The sequence below is a fragment of the Narcine bancroftii genome, chromosome 7 (assembly GCF_036971445.1).
Source record: "Narcine bancroftii isolate sNarBan1 chromosome 7, sNarBan1.hap1, whole genome shotgun sequence".
Taxonomy (NCBI): Eukaryota; Metazoa; Chordata; class Chondrichthyes; order Torpediniformes; family Narcinidae; genus Narcine; species Narcine bancroftii.
Window position 1 is genome coordinate 3,902,926 of NC_091475.1, and position 16,418 is coordinate 3,919,343.

Genomic DNA, 16,418 nt, shown 5'->3' on the forward strand with positions numbered 1-16,418 from the left:
TAACCCTGCAACAAGTTCACCAAAGACTGATAGACATGTTCTATGGCCCAGCCAACTCTGACTACATATTATTTATTTTCTTTGCTTTCCCTTTTACATTTGCTTTCTTCCCAGTGGCTTAATGATTCCTGGAGTTGCGTTGGTGTGTTTTAACTAGAAAGTTAAAGCAGCAAGTTAGCCCTTCATTACATCTGTCTATTACTTAAGTACAGTATATATCAATCTTTTCTTCTTTGGCTTGGCTTCGCGGACGAAGATTTATGGAGGGGGTAAAAAGTCCACGTCAGCTGCAGGCTCGTTTGTGGCTGACCAGTCCGATGCGGGACAGGCAGACACGATTGCAGCGGTTGCAAGGGAAAATTGGTTGGTTGGGGTTGGGTGTTGGGTTTTTCCTCCTTTGCCTTTTGTCAGTGAGGTGGGCTCTGCGGTCTTCTTCAAAGGAGGCTGCTGCCCGCCAAACTGTGAGGCGCCAAGATGCACGGTTTGAGGCGTTATCAGCCCACTGGCGGTGGTCAATGTGGCAGGCACCAAGAGATTTCTTTAGGCAGTCCTTGTACCTTTTCTTTGGTGCACCTCTGTCACGGTGGCCAGTGGAGAGCTCGCCATATAATACGATCTTGGGAAGGCGATGGTCCTCCATTCTGGAGACGTGACCCATCCAGCGCAGCTGGATCTTCAGCAGCGTGGACTCGATGCTGTCGACCTCTGCCATCTCGAGTACCTCGACGTTAGGGGTGTGAGCGCTCCAATGGATGTTGAGGATGGAGCGGAGACAACGCTGGTGGAAGCGTTCTAGGAGCCGTAGGTGGTGCCGGTAGAGGACCCATGATTCGGAGCCGAACAGGAGTGTGGGTATGACAACGGCTCTGTATACGCTTATCTTTGTGAGGTTTTTCAGTTGGTTGTTTTTCCAGACTCTTTTGTGTAGTCTTCCAAAGGCGCTATTTGCCTTGGCGAGTCTGTTGTCTATCTCATTGTCGATCCTTGCATCTGATGAAATGGTGCAGCCGAGATAGGTAAACTGGTTGACCGTTTTGAGTTTTGTGTGCCCGATGGAGATGTGGGGGGGCTGGTAGTCATGGTGGGGAGCTGGCTGATGGAGGACCTCAGTTTTCTTCAGGCTGACTTCCAGGCCAAACATTTTGGCAGTTTCCGCAAAGCAGGACGTCAAGCGCTGAAGAGCTGGCTCTGAATGGGCAACTAAAGCGGCATCATCTGCAAAGAGTAGTTCACGGACAAGTTTCTCTTGTGTCTTGGTGTGAGCTTGCAGGCGCCTCAGATTGAAGAGACTGCCATCCGTGCGGTACCGGATGTAAACAGCGTCTTCATTGTTGGGGTCTTTCATGGCTTGGTTCAGCATCATGCTGAAGAAGATTGAAAAGAGGGTTGGTGCCAGAACACAGCCTTGCTTCACGCCATTGTTAATGGAGAAGGGTTCAGAGAGCTCATTGCTGTATCTGACCCGACCTTGTTGGTTTTCGTGCAGTTGGATAATCATGTTGAGGAACTTTGGGGGACATCCGATGCGCTCTAGTATTTGCCAAAGCCCTTTCCTGCTCACGGTGTCGAAGGCTTTGGTGAGGTCAACAAAGGTGATGTAGAGTCCTTTGTTTTGTTCTCTACACTTTTCTTGGAGCTGTCTGAGGGCAAAGACCATGTCAGTGGTTCCTCTGTTAGCGCGAAAGCCGCACTGTGATTCTGGGAGAATATTCTCAGCGACACTAGGTATTATTCTATTTAGTAGAATCCTAGCGAAGATTTTGCCTGCAATGGAGAGCAACGTGATTCCCCTGTAGTTTGAGCAGTCTGATTTCTCGCCTTTGTTTTTGTACAGGGTGATGATGGTGGCATCACGAAGATCCTGAGGCAGTTTACCTTGGTCCCAACAAAGCTTGAAAAACTCATGCAGTTTGGCATGCAGAGTTTTGCCGCCAGCCTTCCAGACTTCTGGGGGGATTCCATCCATACCTGCTGCTTTGCCACTTTTCAGTTGTTCGATATATCAATAAACTCATATTAAATATACAAACATGTAGATGTCTTTTAGTGTAGGCCACTTAGCCGTGAAAAATGCTTGACGACTTATTATTGTTTTATGTGTTTATGGTTGTTTAAAATGATAAATGCACCTTATTGAAAAAAGTCTGTATTTTAAGTCTTGGGTTATAATTGAATTTCCTTATAATGATCAGCACGTTGGTGAATCTGTCCTGTTTGCCTCAAGATCTTCCCAAACCCCAAACTGCTACTATAATCTTAAGAAATACTCAAAAGTGTTGGAGAAAGTCAACAGGTTCCACAACATCCAGAGGAGGTAACGAAATGCAACCAACGTTTCGGGCCTGAGCCCTTCTTCTTATGGGACCTGATGAATGTCTCCAACACTTTAGTGGATTTACTACACTCATAGCTTGTGCAGACTTTCTTGTTTCACAACTATCATCTTAATTTGACTTTATATAGATCTTATTTTTAAGGAGTTGAACAAGAAATTTGCAGATGCTATGGTCAAGTGCTGCCGAAACTCAGCAGGTCCTGATGAAGGGCTCGAACCCAACACCAAAGTGGCCTTTAACTTCCTGTGGACGGTCTGCTAAGTTTCCCCAGCATGTTTGTGTCTTGTACCTGATTTTTGCTCCTCACTATTCCTTTAGTAATTTACTCATTTTTTTCCCATTTTCGCTGCAGCTTTATCGCGAATGCTCAGGGTTTCCCTTCAAAACTTGTTTCGTTTGAAGTCAAAAGGTTGTACATTTGTCTTCAAAGTTATTAAAGTGGCAATTGAACTTTGAATGAGAAATCTGGTTGTATTGCTAAAACAAAAGACAAATTGACACTCAACTTTATTGAACTCTTTTTAAAACTCATTTCTGAATTCTTCGATTTACTTCTCCATCATTTCTTCACTGCTGTTGCCACATGTACATTCTACCATTTTCCAATTCATCCATTTCACCTCAACACACAGTCAATTAAGGGATTTCCCCCGACACCTCTAAAGTAAAAGTAAATGCCAAGAAGTGAAATTAAATCAAAAATTAAATCTATTTAGATGCCTTCATCAGATTTGGGCAGATTGAAAGAGCACTTGGCATTAGCTTTTACTTTTAATGTACAATTTTATGTATTTTCTTATCCCCCCTCCCCACCCCCCCCACTTCATCCGGAATTTTAGAATGCTGCTGTCAAGGTACAAGTTCTGATTGAGCCTGAATCTGGCTGAACTTTTCAAAAGTTTCCCTCCTTCTGTTTCTTCGTAGTGGATAATTGCTCCACCTAGTGGTCAATAAATGAGGCAAGCAAGTATTTACATGCAACTTTGGTTCAATAGTGTTCACCTTTACAACAAGTTCCCTTAAATCAACATAGTGGTATTTTTGATGATATGCACATCTGTTGGGACAAATTGCACCAGATGCCGACTAATCTGGGTGTCAAGTGAACACTGCATGGAACTAGATCATAATGTGTTTTAGATCTCATGGCCCCTGTGACTGCCTTATTATAGGGTCAACAACTGGAGTTGGTGGATGACCTCAAATATTGGAACAAAAAATTCTGAAGGTGTTCTGGGATTGAGTGTACACTTTGCACTGATCTATCAGCACTGGCTCAAGCAGTTCGACCCAGTCGATCATCTGGAGTTCTTTCTTTTCTTTGGCTTGGCTTCGCGGACGAAGATTTATGGAGGGGTAAATGTCCACGTCAGCTGCAGGCTCGTTTGTGGCTGACAAGTTTGATGCGGGACAGGCAGACATGGTTGCAGCAGTTGCAGGGGAAAATTTGTTGGTTGGGGTTGGGTGTTGGGTTTTTCCTCCTTTGTCTTTTGTCAGTGTCTGCGATCTTCTTAAAAGGAGGTTGCTGCCCGCTGAACTGTGAGGTGCCAAGATGCACGGTTTGAGGCGATATCAGCCCACTGGCGGTGGTCAATGTGGCAGGCACCAAGAGATTTCTTTGGGCAGTCCTTGTACCTCTTCTTTGGTGCACCTCTGACACGATGGCCAGTGGAGAGCTCGCCATAGAACACGATCTTGGGAAGGCGATGGTCCTCCATTCTGGAGACGTGACCTACTCAGCGCAGTTGGATCTTCAACAGCGTGGATTCGATGCTGTCGGCCTCTGCCATCTCGAGTACTTCGATGTTAGGGATGAAGTCACTCCAATGAATGTTGAGGATGGAGCGGAGACAACGCTGGTGGAACTGTTCGGCTCCGAATCATGGGTCCTCTACCGGCATCACCTATGGCTCCATCTGGAGTTACTATTTTCTATCTGGGCCTCCTCCAACCAGATGGCAAAACATTGCTTTCCATTAAACCTGCTTGCCTCTTCTTCCCCCTCCCACTTTTTTGTTCTGATGCTAGCAGCATATTCTGCCTTTGCTACATAAAGGTCACTGTTTGACCAGCTGAGTTTCTCCAGCATTTTATGTTTTTACTTTGAAAGTAAAATTGCTTTACCTCAGTGGTTTTCAAACTGCCTCCCTGCACCCACATTCTTTCTTTGGCTTGGCTTCGCGGACGAAGATTTATGGAGGGGTAATGTCCACGTCAGCTGCAGGCTCGTTTGTGGCTGACAAGTCCGATGCGGGACAGGCAGACACGGTTGCAGCGGTTGCAGGGGAAAATTGGTTGGTTGGGGTTGGGTGTTGGGTTTTTCCTCCTTTGCCTTTTGTCAGTGAGGTGGGCTCTGCGGTCTTCTTCAAAGGAGGTTGCTGCCCGCCAAACTGTGAGGCGCCAAGATGCACGGTTTGAGGCGATATCAGCCCACTGGCGGTGGTCAATGTGGCAGGCACCAAGAGATTTCTTTAGGCAGTCCTTGTACCTTTTCTTTGGTGCACCTCTGTCACGGTGGCCAGTGGAGAGCTCGCCATATAACACGATCTTGGGAAGGCGATGGTCCTCCATTCTGGAGACGTGACCCATCCAGCGCAGCTGGATCTTCAGCAGCGTGGACTCGATGCTGTCGACCTCTGCCATCTCGAGTACTTCGACGTTAGGGGTGTAAGCGCTCCAATGGATGTTGAGGATGGAGCGGAGACAACGCTGGTGGAAGCGTTCTAGGAGCCGTAGGTGGTGCCGGTAGAGGACCCATGATTCGGAGCCGAACAGGAGTGTCCTGCACCCACATACCACTTTAAGAATTCCCTATGCCATAGGTGCTCTGTAATTAGTAAGGGATTGCTTAAGGTGGGAAGAAAAAGTTTGGAAACCACTGTTTTAATCCTCCCTCATTGACTCGTTATGTGCACAGTTTCATTAATCCAAAGGAAATGGGCCAATGACCATTTTTCTCAAGCAAAATATTTCAGTAACAATTGGGTCTAGAGCAGTGATTTTCAACCTTCCTTTCCCACTCACATCCCACCTTAAGCAATTCCTTACTAATCACAGAGCACCGATGGCCTAGGGATTACTTAAAGTGGATTGTGGAGGGCATTTTGAAAACCACGGCTTTACATGAATGACGAGGAGACTTCACGTGAGTGGGGAGGGGTACACGGGGGGGAGCGGCGGGGAGGGGAATAAGGTGGTGAAATAACCAACTCTGCAAAAACACTTCATTCTCTTTAAACCCAACATTTTGGGAAATTCCCATGACACTCTTCCAGAAGTAACTGGAAACATAAAGACATTTAGCCCACTCTCATGGCTGCTCATCGGGCTGAGCATCTCCTGTAAGGACCAGCTGCACCTTAGCAAGGTATTATGGTCATTGTCAGTTCACAAACCACTTTCTCCCTTGCAGCCAGGATGTTGAAGCGATACTTTTGATGCTACCTCTTCCAGGAAGCGAGCTGCACTGCCTTCTTGTAGATAGGTCGATGGATGGGATCCTTCCTTCTGTAACTCTCCTCCATGAACACTATTAAAAGAGTACCTGCAAAATCAGGTGCCTTCCAATCCCTCTTCTATCATCTCTATGGTTCTAATCTCAGGGTCACAGCACCTCCAACATTTCATGTGTTTCTCCTGTTTTCTGCATTCCTTTGTTTACCACCTTCCCTTTAACAGGATACAACTATCGTTCAGTTTCTATCTGTTGTTAAATAATGAAAATTTATCCATGTTGCGGGTGCTTGTCTACTTCCTAGAGAACAAAGAGACTGATTTTCTTTGATCCTGAACCTATTCAATCAGACAATCAGCTTGCCTCACGGTTAACTGCTTTGTAAATGTCTTTAAAGTTTTACCTGTTTTAAATCCGTGGTGAAACCACTATTGTATATAGTTACCATATGTAAATGTCATAATCTTTTCTGGCTGACCCTGCTCTCATTGGCAGGCTCGTGCTCCTTGCCCTTTCTTCCCCATAAAGGCTGTCATGCCACAAGCCTGCCCCCAGATCGAGTCTGGGTCAGTGTGAGCGACCAACACAGGGACGCTGTCCAACTCTTGCAAAGAAAAGCCTTCAGTCAGCGTGAGATTTGAATACCAGCCCCGATCGCTGGGGCTGTAAAGGCATTACGGTAATCGTTACACTAACTGTGCTGCCCCAGAGATTGTAACGGTCTTCAAAATATCATCTTTATGAATAAAATCAGTGTAGATTTACACATCAAACCTTGCTTGCTGCCAACCAACATGCTAGTTAATAATTAATCACAGCTTAGAAAGCCTGATATATTTTTCTTTCCATCTTAATATTTTGTTCTAGATATTCTAATATTACAAAACAATTATCACATAATAGAAGATGGAAAATATCTGGTCACTGCCCTAAATAGTTTATTGCAATAAACATAATATAAGCATCTTTTTTTTTATGGCAGGTACTCTGACCGACAGTCATGGAGAGTGTATATTGGAGCACATTCGCTTACCTTTTCTGATTCTGAGGTGGAAAGTCGACTCATCAAACGGTTGATAATTCATGAACAATTTGACAATGTCACCATGGATTATGATATAGCATTACTTGAACTTTCAGCACCTGTAAGATACAATAGTTACATCCAACCAGTGTGCCTCCCATCACCAGTACATATTTTTCCAGCCAATCAAAGATGTTACGTTACTGGCTGGGGCTTTCTACAGGAAAGCGGTAAGTTGGTTGCACTCAAAACTGTTTCCAATGTTCGTATCTATAATATCTTTGTGTTTCTCTCTATTTACAACTAAAATGAATCAGCAGAAAAGATGGTGTGGCCAAGTGCTTTGTCCGGCTCCTACAGAAGTATCCACACGAAGGATTCTCACAATAATTGTGTGTGCATTTCACAGATCATTTCAGCATCTTTCCAGATAACTATAATAGAATTTAGATCTTGGAATTTAAAAAAATGTGTTACAGTTCCCTAGTCATATTTAATGCCCGATACACAAGCTCCCCTTATAGAATTCTTTCCATCACCCAGCAAATTGTTGAGTTAGGGAAAACCAGGCAGGAGGTTTTGAAATCAGCTGGAGGATCAACATTCAGAGGCTTCCTCCAAACTATAGATTTCCACGCCTGGGTCAAGTCTGTAAGCATGTTGCATGAAACGAATGGCAGTAGAAAGATAGGTATAGCTATTGATGCCTTAGATTAAAACTTGTGGGGGATCAGTGATCATCTTGCGCAGCAGAAGCAGTCTACACTTTGGACTCCAGAGGCTAGCCAGCAGGGAGTACAATGTCTGGCAGGTGGTTACTCTTTAGAGCTACAACATGCAATGCATAATATAGTAAAATCCCCACTTTCCAGAATTCAAGCAACTGGCAAAAGACACAGAAAATAAATAGGTAAAAAAGATGAAAGTTTAAAATTGGCACCCATTTCCCCCCCCCCGGCGGTTAGTTTGCCAATCCGTGCAATACGCAATCTCAAGCAACCGGCATCTACCAATCCCCATAGGTGCTGGATCCCGGGGTTTTACTGTATAAAGGAATATTCTTGCTAGTAGAAAACATACAACTACTATAAATGGGATGTGAGGGAGGAAAGGGTAACATTAATCATGGAGTAGGTTTATGTCAGTCAGCCCGCAAAAACATTGTGGTCAAAGGGGCTGGACTGTTCTACGAGGTGCCCCTTCTGATTCAAGATTTGGTCTGAATTTCCCAATCATTTACACGTTAGTTTGATATACTGTTTCCTGTTTCAAACATTTTCCAATTATGTCATCCTTAGTGAGGACAAATCCAGTCGGAATGAGATGATTATAACGTTTTAACACTGTCTGTGTTCTCACAGAAACAAGGCAAGACCTCGCATTCCCAAGCCAATAGCTTCCAGCTATCAAAACATCTTTATATCGATGTGTGCATGGTTCATGGTGGACATGACCAAAATGTCTCTGTGGATTACAAGCTCCAACCTAATTAGCAGCAACATTAAGCAGGTGGTAGGAGGCATTCAAAGGATAAGTATTTCAAACTTGCTCTCTGACATCAGCGAGTAACCGGATTGATTAAAAAAAAAACCAACAACACTGCAGTAAATTACATAAATCTTCCAAATTTGGAATTAAACAAATCATTGTTAACCTGAAGATATGCTTCATTTCTTTGGAACATAAAGCAGCACAAAAGCCTAAACACCTTCCTCTGTAACTGGATCCTCGACTTTCTGCCTGGAAGTCCTGTCAGTCTGGATCGGAAACAGCATATCTAACACCATCACATTGAGCATGCCCCTGCTGTTTACCCTGTTGACCCACGACTGTGCAGCGAGATACAGTTCTAATCACATCACCAAGTTCACTGATGGTGTGACCATGGTGGGGCTGATCAGCAAGAACGATGAGTTGGCTTACAGAGAGGAGGTGCAATCACTAACGGCCTGGTGCAGAGACAACAACCTACAACTAAACGTCAACAAGACAAAGGAGATGGTGGTTGACTTCAGGAGTGCCGGGGATCACGCTCCGCTGACCATCGAGTTAGTCAAGAGCAACAGATTTCTTGGCAAGCACTTGGTGGAGAATCTCTCCTGGTCCCCCAACACCAGATCCATTGCCAAGAAGCTCCAAAAACACTTTTACTTCCTGCGGAGGTTGAGGAAAGTCCAGCTCCCACCCTTCACCCTCCAATCTCAAGCAACCGGAAAATTCACTTACCTGGCATCTACCAATCTCTATAGGTGCTGGATCCTGGGGTTTCACTGTATAAAAGGAATATTCTTGCTCCAACCTCACTACATTCTACAGGGAATACATTGAGAGCACCCTATGTAACTGCATCACTGTCTGGTTCAGGAACTGCACCATCCCAGAACGCAAGTCCCTGCAGCGGATAAAGACGCTGAGAGGATTATTGGGGTGTCTCTCCCTGCCATGATAGACATTTATAACGGCCATTGTTTGTGGGAAGTAATAAGCATTGTGAAGGACTCCACACACTCCTCCTGCAATCTGTTCTCCCTTCTGCCATCCGGGAAGAGGTACCAAAACATTCGGGCCTTCACAACCAGTTTACGAGATAGCTTTTTCCCCAACGCCATGAGGCTTCTGAACTCTGGAGACACAGGGCTGGCATATTGTAACGTGATATATTATAAGTCGTATGTTATTTATAAAAAGTTTCTGATGTCATTTATCCATGTAAAGAACCAACTCTATGGTCCAGAGAAACTCTATCTAATTTTAACTGTATACTGCAAGGTTTATGATATGAACAACAAATAAATGTGACTTGACTTGAAAAACATTATCATGGTGTGTGGCCTTGACCTGGAGTGACTCTGTAGCTAAAAGAGCAAGTTAAAGTCTGGAAATCCTGTGACGACTAGCTCACCTCCTAACTGTCCAAAACCTCTCCACTCTTGACAGGGCCTCAAGTCAGGAGTGTAATTGAATACTCTCCATTTGCCTGGATCAGTATGGCTTGAACAAAACTCAATATCATACAGGCCATAGGCAGTGCACACACAATTACAAATCCTATCACCAATGCATGGAAGCGGCAGCTTATACCCTCTTCAGCAACTCATCCAACCTTACAGCAAGAAAAGAGCGAAAAAACCATGGGTGCATCACCATCTGGAATTTAACCTCCAAACCACACACCATGTTGACTTGGAAATGGCCTGCCAATCCTTCACATTGCTGGCTCAAAGTCCCGAAACTAGCTTCTTAGCGGCATAGTGGGTATGCCCATACGTCAAGGACTGCAGTGATTCAAGAGGACAGATCACCACCTGCTCAAGGGCAATTAGGAAAGGGCAATTAAAAAGTGGCTCAGACTGTGAAGCTCATATTCTGTGAATAAATAAAGAATATTCTATGGAAGTGAGGTTTGGAGTGGCAGGGAGAACAAGGCATGGAGCTTGGATTCTCTTCCAGTGAGCAAGAAGCAGAGGCAGAAGATTAAAGTTCACTTAGATGGTACCAGTTGCCCAATGGCAAAGGCCATTCCACCCTAACTCCAAAATTACTGATTTAAAGTTCTGTAAGCATCTTCAGCTCTTGTGTTAAACCAAGATGAGAGGGTGCTATCACACACGATCCAAGAAAGCAAGGTGAATGTAGTGGAATCAAAAAGATTAAGACATCTTGTATTTTATTCTATTCCTAGTTAAGTGTTGTCATTTTCAAAGCCAGTGAGAGCCCAAGAAAGGTGGTTGTTCCTGCCTTTGTACAACGGCAGCCTAGAAAGAGCAACGAGTGCCGATAATTGGTGTCCAATTGCACAAATACAACCCAAAGAAACAGTGTTCTCTGGCCTCGGTGCAAATCCATGCATCCCTCAAGGTCACCACACAGGTTGATAGGATAGTTAAGAAGGCCTATGGAATGCTTGGATTGAGTTCAGGAGTAGAGAGGTCATGTTGCAACTCTACAAATCTCTGGTGAGACCACACTTGGGAATATTGTGTTCAGTTCTGGTCACCTCATTATAGGAAGGATGTGGAAGCTATGGAGAGGGTGCAAAGGAAATTTACCAGGATGTTGCCTGGATTGGGAAACAAGTCATGAGGCAAATTCAGTGGAGCTGGGACTTTTCACTTTGGAGTGTAGAAGGATGAGAGGAGACTTGATAGAGGTCTACAAGATTATGAGAGGCATAGATAGGGAGGACAGCCCGCACCTGTTTCCCAGGGCAGGAACAGTAAGCACCAGAGGGCATGTCTAAAGTTAAGGCAGGGACATTTAGGGGAGACATCAGGAGTAAGTTTTTTTTTTTTTTTTTTTACACAGAGTTGTGGGTGCCTGGAATGACTTGCCAGGGGTGGTGGTGGTGGCTGAAACATTGGGGGCATTTAAGAGACTCTTAGACAGGCATGTGGATGAATGAAAAATAGAGGGTTACAGGGTAGGGAGAGTTTAGAACCTTTTTAGTACAGTTTTTTAGGAAAGAATATATGGATTGGCACAACATCGAGGGCCGAAGGGCCTGAACTGTGCTGTAGTAATCTATGTTCAAACACACATATAGACAAATGATAAATATGCAGTACATTTATACATGTATAAATATAAAGAAACATTGTTTAATAGTGGATGGGTGGTGTTTTGAACGGACTCCTTCTTTCTATGCCATTTTTACTTGCATTTCTGTCACGTGCAGAATGACATTGAAAGCATCTGTCAAGGTGCATTACAAAGTAGTGCAGGAACTACAGAGGGTTGTGACCATGGCTCAGGCCATCACAGATACTCTAACCCCCAGCCCCACCCCAATTGACTCCATCTGCAACTTCTAGAAGAAGATTCACAAGAATATGATCATGTGCCGCCAGTTTATTTCCTGCTGTTCTCAAACTCCTGAGGGAATCCCAAAATAGTAAAACGACTGTATGTTGCCTTTGATCGGTACCATGATCTCTCTCTGTTACTCTGCACTTTTATATTGTCTTCTTGTACTCTATGAGATGTCAGCTGGTCTGCTCGCAAAACAACCTCTATCATTGCATTCTGGTACATGTGACTATGAACTTGAGCATGGCCTTGTAAAGTGTACCATTCTGTTCCAGGTGGTAAAGTGCACAGATATAATGAGTGTACACACAATCTCCTTTAATTACGATATATGATGTTCCATTGGTATTGACCTCTCTGTGGCAAATCATGTCGTAGCAATAACTCGCAATGTTATTTGACTTGTGCCTGAGCTAGGGTTTACCAGTTTCTGCATTTTTTGTGGTTGAAAGGCTTCCCATATTCTTTGCTGCTTCTCAGTGGGCAAGTCTTCTACCAAAATGCTAAGATGGAAGTTTATTGGGATGTCCAAGCAAAGATCCTGGTTTCTGCGGGATTTTTATTTACATTTCAAATCTAGACTTCATTCATGAAAAATATGTATCTGAGAAATACAAAACAAACTTGAGGCTTCCTTGACATTGATCGTGTCATCCTGTCTCTGCATTCCAAGTGTTACTAGGCCTCTACGTTTGTAGTATTGGTTTGTTTTATGTACAAGGCCCCATTGCTACTCCAAATTTGGCCTTTGAACAACACATACTTGAGTTTCAGGAGGCATTTCAATAGGACCTAATCCCTCAGGGTCGAATGGCGCCAGGACTTGGGATTGCACTCATTGACACCACCATCAAGTTTTAGGCAGACCGGATGGAGTTGGCAATCTTGCAGCAGCACTTGACATTTGTTTCCGTCTTCCTTGGAATGTTCCGTAGATCAGAGAGCTGTCTGTTTCACAACCTTGGCAAGGAATCTTGCATTCATTTCCAGATCTTCTTTGCAAAGCCACAATCCACAAACAGCTGGATGATTATCTTGGCCTAATCGCATGCATTTCAAGTGCACCAGGTTCCATCCCACACGATTGACTGAGTCTTTATTGCACAAGGTCTGCAGGATGTTCTGTGCTGACCACTGCCTGCTGGATGTGAACAAAGATCTTTTCCTGAAGAAACTTTCCCACAAAGTAGGGGTAATGTGGCAATATCCAACTGAATGGAACATTGTTGCCCTGCATGAGAGTGGATGGTAGCAATTAAAATATGATTGAAAAAATACAAAAGAACACATTTTTTATTGAGGGTTAATGGATATGTTTGGATATTTGTGGCAATAAAGTTTTAAGGAATAGAAATTAATGTAAATAGAGATAATGAACACTAAATATCTCTAAATGTATATTAAGTGTAAAGCAACAGTGAGAAAACTTGTAATATGAAATATCAATGCACACTGTGTAGAATGAGTGGTTCTCAACCTTTTTCTTTCCACTCACATCCCACTTTAAGTAATTCCTATGCCATAGGTGCTCTGTGATTAGTAAGGGATTGCTTAAGGTGGGAAGAAAAAGTTTGAAAACCACTGTTTTAATCGTACTTTATTGACTCATTACGTGCATAGTTTCATAACTCCAAAAGAAATGGGCCAATGACCATTTTTCTCAAGCAAAATATTTCAGTAACAATTGGGTTTAGAGCAGTGATTCTCAACCTTCCCTTCCCACTCACATCCCACCTTAAGCAATCCCTTACTAATCACAGACCACCGATGGCATAGGAATTACTTAAAGTGGGATGTGAGTGGAAAGAAAAAAAGTTGAGAACCACTGGAAGATCATGACTGGCATATTTCTATATCTAAAAAGTATGGTTTATAACTGCTTCAAAAAGAAAAGCTTTTTTTTTTGTTTCTCAGGTCCTCTCTCCATAATTCTTCAAAAAGGTGAAGTAAGAATCATTAACCAAACAACATGCAATAACTTTATGGAAAACATACTAACACCACGAATGCTGTGCGCAGGTTATCTAACTGGAGAGGTTGATGCATGTGAGGTATGTAAACAGAAACTGATCAGTGCAAACAGCTGGCAATTGTACTTTCCACCATGTTCTAACAGTTGTAGCTGGCTAACACTCCAAAGTGCATTGGTGGAATGATTTCAGTTTCTTACTGGGACAAAAAATGAGATATTGACACACAGATGAAAGTTGTGGGATTTAGGGAGTGTCTTAAAATACAAAGCAAACAAAGGAGAGATGTGGGCAGATCAAGAGGTTTTAATGTAAGGATGAGGTGAGTTCATCATCAAGCAGACTGCCAAAGCAGGAACAGAGGGGCAAAGGCAGGTGGTTAAACATACTCACCCATGTGTGGAATTTTTTTGCAATGACATGCTGAGAAGGAAATGGAATCGAGACAGGGCGGGAGGATGGAGATGGAGACAATACAAGGAGTAGAGTAAATATCTACCTGTGACTTAAGTAATGAAAATAGCAAGGCTTGGAGGTGGTGGCCCCAGCTCTCCCCTCCAGCTACAAGAACCTCATCTGAAGCAAATCAATTTCACGTTGACTTAGTGTCAGCTGCAGACCATATAAAACTGTCATTTCAATAAATCAATCAGAAATTTTGTCATTCATATTATGATCCTACAAAGGAGGATGAGTGGGCTTATTATGTGTCATCTAGATTCCCACAGGTGGTAAGAGATGGAGCAAATCAGGTTTAAGAATTGAAGTGTAGAGAGAAGTCACTTACGAGGTTGATTATAACACAAGTTTATCAGAATGTGCCTTATTAACTGTGCAATCAATGGTTCGTTCATCTGCTCTCAATATATCAACTGTTATTTCCCTCTGCAGGTTCCACCTCACTGTTCTTTCAACAGTTGGTTTTCCATCCTGCTGCATCCTTTGCCAACCTTCCTCACCACCCCCAACATCACTTATTTTCAAGTCAACTCCAAATGTACTAATCATACCTCCTGCATTCACTTCCAAGTCAAAGAGTGTCAATCCCTGCGGTACAACACGGGTTGTAGACTTCCAATCAGTAAAGCAATCTTCCACCACCACCACTCTCCATCTCCCATCCCATCACTCAGCTAACTTTGGATCCAATTCACCAACTTGTCCTGAATCTCACGTGGATCAAGTTATTATACAGGATTATATCAAATCCCTTTTGAAAGGCACTAATAATCCTGACTCTGCACATTCAGCTGGATCTTTCCAAATAATCATAAATCTTGTCCTTTAGAATTTTCACCAGTACTTTCCCAATCACGGAAGGCTCCCCTGGACTATACCTGCTGCCCTTGCATCTAGGAACAACAACAACTATCCTCCAGTCTTCTGGCATCTTGCCTGTGGCTAAGAACATAAGAGCTGGAGTCGGCCGTCCGGCCCATCAAGCCTGCTCTTCCATTCAATGAGATCGTGGCTGATCTGATGAGAGGCTCATCTCCATCGACTGCCTTTTCCCCATATCCCTTAATTCCTCTACTATGTAGAAATCTATCCAATCTTGACCTCAATATATTTTTTGATGTCACCTCCACTGCTTCAATGGGCAGCAAATTCCACAGATTCAACCCCCCCTCGGGAAAAGGAGTTTCCCTCATCTTTGTCCTAATTCTACAACCCTAGATCTTGAGGCTATGTCCCCTAGTTCTAGTCTCCCCCACCAATGGAAACAACTTGCCTCTAGCTTTTCAACGCCTTTCATATTTTATGTTTCCTTTTATTTTAAATTTAGACATGTAGCATGATAACAGGCCATTTTGGCACCCAATTTACACCCAATTAACCTACATCCCCCCCAGTACATTTTGAATGGAGTGAAGAGACCAGAGCCCCTGGGGAAAACCCATGCAAACATGGGGAGAACATACCAACTCCATACAGACAGTGCAGGATTCGAACCCCGGTCATGATCACTGGAGCTGTAAAAGTGCTGCCCTATAACATCCCCTCTCTTTCTTCTAAATTCCAGAGTACAGCCCCAGACGACTCAATCTCTCCTCATAGGCTAACTCCCTCATCTCTGGAATCAACCTGGTGAACCTCCTGTGTACTGCGTTCAACCCCAGTACATCCTTCCTCAAGTACGGAGACCAGAACTGCACGCAGTTCTCCAGCTGCGGTCTCACTGTACCTGGTATGGTTACAGCACAACCTACCAGCTCCTAAATTCAATCTTTTGAGCAATGAACATTCCATTTGCCATCTTGATAGCCTGCTGCACCCGGAAACCAACTTTTTGTGATTCATGCACAAGCCCTCCCAAATCCTTCTGCACAGCAGCATGTAGCATTCGCTTTCCATTTAAATAATAAGCTGACCTATTTTTCCTTCCAAAATGGATAACCTCACATTTACCAACATTGCGCTTCATCTGTCAGACCCACCCAAGATACTATTTTTCCTGATAATTATCCACATGCCTCACAGTGACAAGGATAGGAAACCTCAAATTAGAACAAGGAATATGTTACATTCTTGCCATAGAATGGAGTTAACATTTTCCACGTTAATCCCTATTTCATCTGCTGTCCATAATTCATATAAACTAGGTCATTAGAAATGTCCACTGCATGTGTCATTTGAGAAAAGGAACGTGGGAAATTGCGGGAGGATTTGTGTGTATGTGGGGTTTTGGTGAAATCACACTTGCAAATTGGTTCCTTTGTGAGACTGCAATATTGTTTACAGTTTTTAGCAAATAGATAACAAATTGCTGGAGGAATTCTGTGGAGTGAGTGGAAGGCCAAGGGAGAAGAATTGTTAACATTTTGGGT

General features: G+C 43.5%; 1 protein-coding gene and 1 long non-coding RNA gene across 3 annotated transcripts in view; one reads left to right on the forward strand and one right to left on the reverse strand.

The window, feature by feature from the left end:
* LOC138738417 (uncharacterized) overlaps positions 1 to 16,418 on the reverse strand; it is a 51,685-nt gene that overhangs the window by 24,487 nt on the left and 10,780 nt on the right. For both annotated transcript variants that reach the window (XR_011341535.1, XR_011341536.1), the window contains exon 3: positions 6,824 to 6,933. This is a non-coding gene — a long non-coding RNA (uncharacterized lncRNA). The remainder of the gene's footprint in view (positions 1 to 6,823; positions 6,934 to 16,418) is intronic.
* LOC138738414 (suppressor of tumorigenicity 14 protein-like) overlaps positions 1 to 16,418 on the forward strand; it is a 35,445-nt gene that overhangs the window by 14,682 nt on the left and 4,345 nt on the right. Inside the window, exons 6-7 of the mRNA XM_069888564.1 lie at positions 6,773 to 7,044; positions 13,535 to 13,671. Coding sequence (XP_069744665.1) covers positions 6,773 to 7,044; positions 13,535 to 13,671 — 409 coding nt within the window. The remainder of the gene's footprint in view (positions 1 to 6,772; positions 7,045 to 13,534; positions 13,672 to 16,418) is intronic.